The sequence below is a fragment of the Clupea harengus genome, chromosome 13 (assembly GCF_900700415.2).
Source record: "Clupea harengus chromosome 13, Ch_v2.0.2, whole genome shotgun sequence".
NCBI classification, from domain to species: domain Eukaryota; kingdom Metazoa; phylum Chordata; class Actinopteri; order Clupeiformes; family Clupeidae; genus Clupea; species Clupea harengus.
This window is the reverse complement of record NC_045164.1, coordinates 20,154,402-20,162,224: the sequence shown is the minus strand read 5'-3', so window position 1 is coordinate 20,162,224 and position 7,823 is coordinate 20,154,402. Positions and strand designations below refer to the sequence as shown.

Below are 7,823 nucleotides of genomic sequence, written 5' to 3'. Positions count from 1 at the left end.
TTGATTATAATCACGCTTCTGAAATGGATAACGAGTTAGACGAAGAGACACTACAAGAACTGTACGCTTGGATTGATAAAATACCTCTCTCCAGATCAAAAAGGAATATCACTAGAGACTTCAGCGACGGAGGTAGCCAGAAAGCGTTTGAGTTAACGTTAGATTAAATTTGCCAATTAAAACCATCATGTGTTGTACTGGATAGTTAGGATACACGGCTAGCTAGGTCGACACCATCTGCTATACAAAACTGATTTATGTTTTTAGAAGTAAAAGGCTTCATAGCTACTTCAGCATTGAAAATAAACAACAACTTTATAAACAGAACTACGGAATGCACTATTCCCTTGTAGAGTTAATAATTAACGTTAGCCAGTACAGCTACACCGGTGCATTAGCCAGCTAATATAAGTGTAGGTTAACAAAGCATGACTGGCGCTTTGATGTTTATTTTTCCAGTGATGGCTGCGGAGGTTGTGAAGCACTTTTTCCCTAAACTGGTGGAGCTACACAACTACACACCAGCCAACTCCGCTCAACAGAAGCTGTGTAACTGGAGCACACTCAACAGGCAAGGCCGCCTATTAGTCCTCGGCACAGACAGTAATAAAAACAACGCGTCGCTTATCTTGCCCCGCTACCCCACGCCTGAGTCCCTGGGGACCGGGCGGGAATGTGACACATGGTCCTCTCAACTTGTTACAATAACACAGGAACGTGAGAACGCGGAGACAGACGGGCTCAGTCTGAAGCCTGTGATTTAGGACTATGACACTCACATTTCAGGGATAACAGCTATTATTACCGCAGATAATCGATGTGGGGCGAGAGGAGACATGGTTAAGATGATCATACCACTGATATAGCAGATCAAATTTTCTCCCAATTTAGCCTACTCGTTATGTTTGTGTTAGGGGTGCTACAACCCAAGTGGTGACTATAATTATCAACATCCCAACCAATTAAAGCTGTCATTAAGTGGCCATTTAAGAATAAAGCACCCTGCCTGGTAATGAGATTTAAGCGCGTGGCCCTGGTGCGATGCTCATGAGTCCGTGTGGTTTCAGGAAGGTGTTTTCTAAGTTGAGCTTCCACGTCCCTGCGGAGGTGGTGAGGAAGATAGTGATGAGCACGGCTGGCTTCATCGAGCCCGTCCTGTGTACACTCCGGGAGAGGATAGAGAGCAAGAGGATGGATAGAGTGAGCGACAACATGCAGGTGTGTATGCGAGTGTCTGTGTGTGTATGCGTTCATGTGTGTGTGTGTTTGGTTAAGTTGTTAATTTCCAGTAGCACATCACTTGGTTCTGTGAAGAGGTGGATGTTGCAGATCATGGTGATTGCTTTAGCTATTTGCCAAGTCCATGTGTCACAACGGTCTGTGTCACAACAGTCTGTGTCAGAACAGGTTGTTCTAGAGGTGCCGTTACATCATTTCCTGTTATGCCATGATGAGTTTGTGCTTTAGACCAAAAAATACAGAATCTCAACACAAACAGCAAATATCAACCATCAACCAGCTCTTGGCTGGAAATCTGTTGCGTAGCAAATTTGTTGCCTCTGTGTCAGCTGTGTCAGCTGAAGCCTATCAGAAAAAAACTTAGTAATATAAAAGTAATAGTAAAAAAACTTAGTAATATACTAGTAATAGTAAAATAATTTTGTATCATGAGTGCAAGTAACTAACTCCTCATTCTTTCTCTTTCTCTCTCCGAAGCAAGTGGAGTACTACAGCATCTCCCATGACCAAGCACACAAAGGTACAGTGCTTCAGTACCTCAACCCTTAGCAGCACATCAGGTGGCGTGTTCAGTGGAAGCTCATGGTTCTCCTAGAGTTCTCCTGTAGCTGAATTGGTAGCGCAAGGTGCTAAAAATGAAAAAGTCATGGGTCCAGTACAGAGGGAGCTCACGGTTCTCCTAGAGTTCTCCTGTAGCTGAACTGGTAGGGCAAGGTGCTAAAAACGCCAAAGTCATGGGTCCAGTAACCAGGGAGCTCACATGCTGAAAGAAATGTAGAACTGTACAGGGGTTTTTGCTGTGGTTAAAAGCGTCTTCATAATGAATAAATGAGACAGCCCCACACTGCTTGCACAGACAGACATAAACACCACCAGACTGGGGTTATTATGCTATTATTACTATAGCACGTCCTCCTGATGCAGGGCAGCGTCCAACTGATTCTGTCCGGGGATTTTTGTATGTGTGTGTGTGTGTGTGTGTGTTTGTGTGTAAATGAACTAGACTGCTCGCTGTGTTTCAGCTGATGAGTGTGTGTGTTGAGCGTATGGCTCCTGGGGGAATGTGTTGCGTTCTTCAAGAGTGTGTTATGTGGATGTTTGCTGTGGTCCTGTGTTTCTCATTTGTGCAGTTTGTACGGTGCTGGTGTGCGTAGGTGGAAGTGGCCATTGTTATGTTGGTGTGTATGCACATCTAACCATATGTATTATAGGTGTCTGTGTTGTGGTGTGTGTGTGTCTTGTGTTGTGGCCTGTGTGTGTCTTCTGTTGTGGTGTGTGTGTCTTGTGTTTTGTGGCAGTAAGTGTATGCCTCTCTCTGTGTGTTATTGTGGTGTGTGTGTGTCTGTCTCAGGACTGCAAGCTGTGCTGGTGAGTGGACCACTGTGCTGGTGTCTGTTAAACGTGTGCACTGTGTGTGCATTGTGTGTGTGTGTGTGTGTGTGTGTGTGTGTGTGTTAGTGTGAGTGTGAGCATTGTGGGTGTGAGTGTGAGTGAGTGTGAGTGTGTGTGTGTGTGTCTGCAGTGTGAGTGTGAGTGTGTGTGTGTGTGTGTGTGTGTGTGTGTGTGTGTCTGCATTGTGAGTGTGTGTGTGTGTGTGTGTGTGTGTGTGTGTGTCTGCAGTGTGAGTGTGTGTGTGTGTGTGTGTGTGTGTGTGTGTGTGTGAGTTGCGGTGAGGTGAGGTGAATGCTCTCCTGGCGTTTCTAGTGTGCTGGCTCAGACGGGGGCTTCCCTGAGACGTGAGGTCACCTGCAGGTCACCCAGCTGCAGGGCTACGGGGAACACAGAGACATGCTGACTGAGCAGAGCCACCGCAGGGATGAGGCAGGGCAGTGGAGGAGGTTGTCATGGTGACGGTGACGATGAGGACGATGGTAATGACAGACTGGCGCTGGTGCCACTGATGATGTAACGATGAAGACAGTAATGTGGCCCTGGCAAAGCTGATGAAGATGATAGTCTGGCGGTGGTTTAAAGAGTCTGATAATAGTTCCAATGATCACAGTGGTGAGGATGGCAGTGATGAAGTTGATGGTGATGATGATGAAGACGGCAGTTATGATGATGTTGATGATGATGATGAAGTTGACTGTGATGATGATGATGATGATGATGAAGAAGTTGACAGTGATGGTGATGATGATGAAGTTGACAGTGATGATGATGAGGATTGTCTCACTGGAGTCTGACATCTTCCATCCTCCAGCTGTAAGTCCCCTGGCTCAGGTCCAAGTGCTGAAACTGTGTCAGGGGCTGCCTCAGTAATTTCTGTCCCACAGCAACCACAAGTCTAGTCAGAGAACTGGGGCAAGATGAAAGCCACATGGCTGTGTGTGTGTCTGCGTGCATGTGTGTGTGTGTGTATGCGTGCATGTGTGTGTGTGTATGAGTATCTGAGTGTGTGTGTGTGTGACGTGTGTGTGTGTGTGTGTGTGTGTGTGTGTGAGTGTGTGTGTGTGTGTATGTGTCTGAGTGTGAGTATGTGTGTGTGTGTCAGAGTCTAACCAACACAAAGAGCTTGCCTTTGTCAGCCTCCCTTGTTTCTCATGTCATTGAGGTTAGGTGTCTGTTAGGATATGTGACCCTGTAAGTCTCAGAAACTCTGGTTTAGATGGTTTACACGTGCACGCTCGCCCCTAAGCTCTGGTTTAGATGTGCACGCTCGCCCCTAAGCTCTGGTTTAGACGTGCATTCTCGTCCCTAAGCTCTGGTTTAGACGTGCACGCTCATCCCTAAGCTCTTGTTTGGACTTGTACGCTCGTTCCTAAGCTCTGGTTTAGACGTGCTCGCCGCCCCTAAGCTCTGGTTTAGATGTGCACGCTTGTCCCTAAACTCTGGTTAAGACGTGCATGCTTGTCCCTAAACTCTGGTTAAGACGTGCACACTCAGCCATAAACTCTGGTTTAGACGTGCACGCTCGTCCCTAAACTCTGGTTTAGACGTGCACACTCAGCCATAAACTCTGGTTTAGACGTGCACGCTCGTCCCTAAACTTTGGTTTAGACGTGAGTGCTAAGTGAGCTGTGAGCTCAGTGAGATGTTGTTGAGATGTTGGTAAGATGTTGGTGAGTTTGTTGTTGAGATGTTGGTAAGATGTTGGTGAGTTTGTTGGTGAGTTTGTTGGTGAGTTTGTTGTTGAGATGTTGGTGAGTTTGTTGTTGAGATGTTGTTGATGATGTTTGGTGCTGCTGTCTCAGGGAGATATAACAAACACAGAGAGCATGAAAACAAACCCATCAGATAACAGAATTCCTCTTTGTCTCGCCAGCCGTCAGTTTATTGCTCTCATTCCAACCTCATTCTTTTTCTCTCTGCCTCCTGCCCCTGTTAATACTCACTCTAGCTCTCTCTCTCTCTCTCTCTCTCCCTCCCTCTCTCTTTCTCTATCCCCTCACTCTCCCTCACTCCCTCTCTCCCTTTGTTTCTCTCACTTTCTCTGTTCCTCTCTCTCTCTCTCTCTATCCCCTCTCTCCCCCACTCCCTCTGTTCCTCTCTCTGTTCCTCTCTCTCTATCCCCTCTTTCTTCCCCTCTCTCTGTTCCTCTCTCACTCTGCTCTCTCTTCCCTCTCTCTCTCTCTTTTCCTATGTTCCTCTCTCTCGCCTCCCTTCCCTTTCTCTCTCTCTCTACCCCCCTTCTCCCTCTCTCTCTGCCTCTCTGTTTTTCCACTTACTCATCCTTCTCCTCTTGTTCAGCACTCAAACCCCACATCTTCCCACACTATCTCACACTTCAGAGGGTTTCCCATCAGAAACACCCCCTCTCACTCTCTCTCTCTCATTCTCTCCCTTCTTCATTATCTCACTCTTATTGGGATTGGCAGAATTGTTCTCTCTGTAGATGAGGACCTGAACAGGCATTCTCAATGTAACGTCCTCTGGTCTGTGTGAAGTCTCTCCTGTGTGTGTGTGTGTGTGTGTGTGTGTCTGGGAGATTCCCTGTCCAGCTGTTTTTAATAGAGCGCTTAAAAGGTCAGACATCAGTCGCGTTGTGAGGAGGTGTGTGTGAGGTAGTGTGTGTTTGTGTGTGTGTGTGTGTGTGTGTGTGTGTGTGTATGAGATCCCTGCTTGTTCTCTCTGACCCTTGACCCTCTTATTAATGACATCTCAGTGTCATGACGTGTCTGAAAGAGATTAAGTGTTTGTGTGTTTGTGTGTGTGTGTGTGTGTGTGTGTGTGTGAAAGAATGAGTGAATGTGTATGTATTTGGCTGCAGGATGAGAGTATTTCTAAGTGTGTTCGTGTCTGTGTGTGTGTCTGTGTCTGTGTATTATGGTGTGTCTTGTGCATTAGGGAGGATGTCTGTGAGTGTGCAGTGGGGAGTATGTGTTTGAATCTGAGCATTTGTGTGTGTTTCGGAGTGTGAGATCCAGGGTCTTGGCCTGGTCAGTGGAGTAGAGAGAAATGAGCTGTGTGTTTACTCTCTGTCGCCCTCCCTGCCTTTCTTCCTGTCTGTCTGTCTCTCTCTCTCTCTCTCTCTCTCTCTCTCTCTCTCTCTCTCTCTCCCTCTCTCTGTCGGTCTCCCTATCTCTCTCTCTCACTCTCTCTGTCTCTCTCTCTCTCTGGCCCTCTCTCACTCTCTGTCTCGCCCTCTCTCTCTGTCTCTCTCTCCCTCTCCCTCTTTCTCTCTGTCTCTCTGTCGGTCTCCCCCAGCTGATCTGTAGCTCTGTGAGGCTTTGCTATGCGTCCAGAGAAAACAAAGACACTGAGAGATAAAGTTAACAGGACTGATGAAGAGCTCTAATGCTGAAGGTCCATGCAGTTACTGTCCACAATGAATAGTGTCAGTATCAGTAGTGGTCTCTGACCACCTAAATGAACATAGAAATGAATGAATGAATTCATGGCTGGCTGGATGATTTATATACAGTAGAATTAAATAGAAATGCATTGAAGTAAAGTCTGTGGAAGTCCTCTGTCTTGTCAACAGGAAATCATGTGTGTGTGTGTGTGTGTGTGTGTGTGTGTGTGTGTGTGTGTGTGTGTAAATTTTTTGCAGAGAACGGTGATGTTGTGAGCGAGTCGGACCAGACAAAGGACATGCGTATGAGGAAGACCAAAGACAGGTACGGGGGGCAGCACTGCAGCCGTTAGGTGAAGATTCACGCAAGTTAGCACTGCAGCCATAGCACTGCACCCATAGCCCTGAGTGTGTTAGCACTGCAGCCATAGCACTGCACCCATAGCCCTGAGTGTGTTAGCACTGCAGCCATAGCACTGCACCCATAGCCCTGAGTGTGTTAGCACTGCAGCCATAGCACTGAGTGTGTTAGCACTGCAGCCATAGCACTGAGTGTGTGTACAGCCAGTGATGACCATGTATTGTGATGTGTTTGGGTAATCTGCGCTGATCTGATTGGTTGACCTGTGCTGTGGCTGCTGTGATCGATGGTGCTTGGGTGGCTGATGTGTGAGATACCTGTGGGACTTTGCTGTCTGGGAGGACAGTTGTGATTGGCTGGCTGATACCTGGTGCCTATGGTTCTGTGTTGATTTCTGCCATTATTCTCGCTGAGACTCTCTAATGTGTTCTTTGTTTGAGATGTTTTGAGTGTTCTGCCTTCAGTGGTTCTTCTGTGTTGACGCATTCTGCTGTGTTCTGCGTTCTCTGGTCAGGCCGGCGGTCAGGGTTCTGCTCGGCCCTGATGTGGACCCGTCCATCCGCCTGATGATGGAGGAGAAGGAGCAGGCGCTGCTCACCCTGCGTGAGACTGTGGAGGTCAGAGACTCTGTTCTTTATAGCATTTATAACACCACAGTCACACCTGAACACACAAGATGTTAGTTTATACAGCAATTATAACACCACAGTTACACCTGTGTAATGCAAAATATTCTTTTATACAGCATTTATCACACCACTGTTACACCTGTATAAAATTGTTAATTTATACAACATTTATAACACCACAGTTAACTCTCAAGATCATCTTATCCTCTATCAGATTCACCCTTGCCTTTCACGCAGCAGTGAACACAAACATGGCTACACTCTTGACCAGTTCACACGTCTGGAGCATCATGTTGGCACTTGCAGCCCTAGTTCTTGTTATTTCCTTTTCTGCTGAATTAGTGAGAATTACGAAACCGTGTTTCTGGAACTGTCACAGCGAAAGTGCATTTCTACACTCTTCCGATCACTGAGGACAGGTTTAACAGGGCATCAACAGTGTTGAAAGCATTCTTCCGATTAAATCAGCTTTTCAGTTGTGACACATTGCATTTTCTGCATACTAATATCTCTTGATCTGTGATATTTATGGACCAGTGGACTTGACGTGGGCTAATTCAGGCCACAGTTTCCACTAGCCTACAGAGTTTTACACGCCACTCTCAGAGGAAGCTACTCTCTGTGGTCGGCCCTAAAGGGAAGCTCTTGTCATCCCTTTTTAGATGCAGCTGGATGACATCACTGTCTTCTAATGTAGGACCTTTTTTTATCTTTGTGAGTCCAGAAAGCCTGCAGGGGTTGTAACTCACATACTCACCACCAGGGGCATAGCGAGGGGTAGGAAGCCCTGAGAGTTTTAGAGGCCCCTTCACTGGAGGGGGGCCCTGACCGTTCTAATTCAATTCAATTAAATTCAATT

The 7,823-nt window shown here is 46.8% G+C and overlaps 2 protein-coding genes across 2 annotated transcripts in view; both read left to right on the top strand.

The window, feature by feature from the left end:
* The first annotated feature begins 23 nt into the window (after nt 1-23).
* Nucleotides 24-764, top strand: LOC116223196 (sperm flagellar protein 1-like). Its single transcript, XM_031579074.2, has 2 exons — nt 24-132; nt 460-764. Exons 1-2 carry the CDS (start codon nt 24-26, stop codon nt 762-764), a joined length of 414 nt encoding a protein of 137 aa, XP_031434934.1.
* Nucleotides 765-1,024: 260 nt separating this feature from the next.
* The window catches only part of LOC105912304 (sperm flagellar protein 1), a 7,719-nt gene continuing 920 nt past the window's right edge, over nt 1,025-7,823 (top strand). The window contains exons 1-4 of the mRNA XM_031579073.2: nt 1,025-1,218; nt 1,717-1,759; nt 6,233-6,299; nt 6,850-6,952. Coding sequence (XP_031434933.1) covers nt 1,042-1,218; nt 1,717-1,759; nt 6,233-6,299; nt 6,850-6,952 — 390 coding nt within the window. The 5' untranslated portion in view covers nt 1,025-1,041. The remainder of the gene's footprint in view (nt 1,219-1,716; nt 1,760-6,232; nt 6,300-6,849; nt 6,953-7,823) is intronic.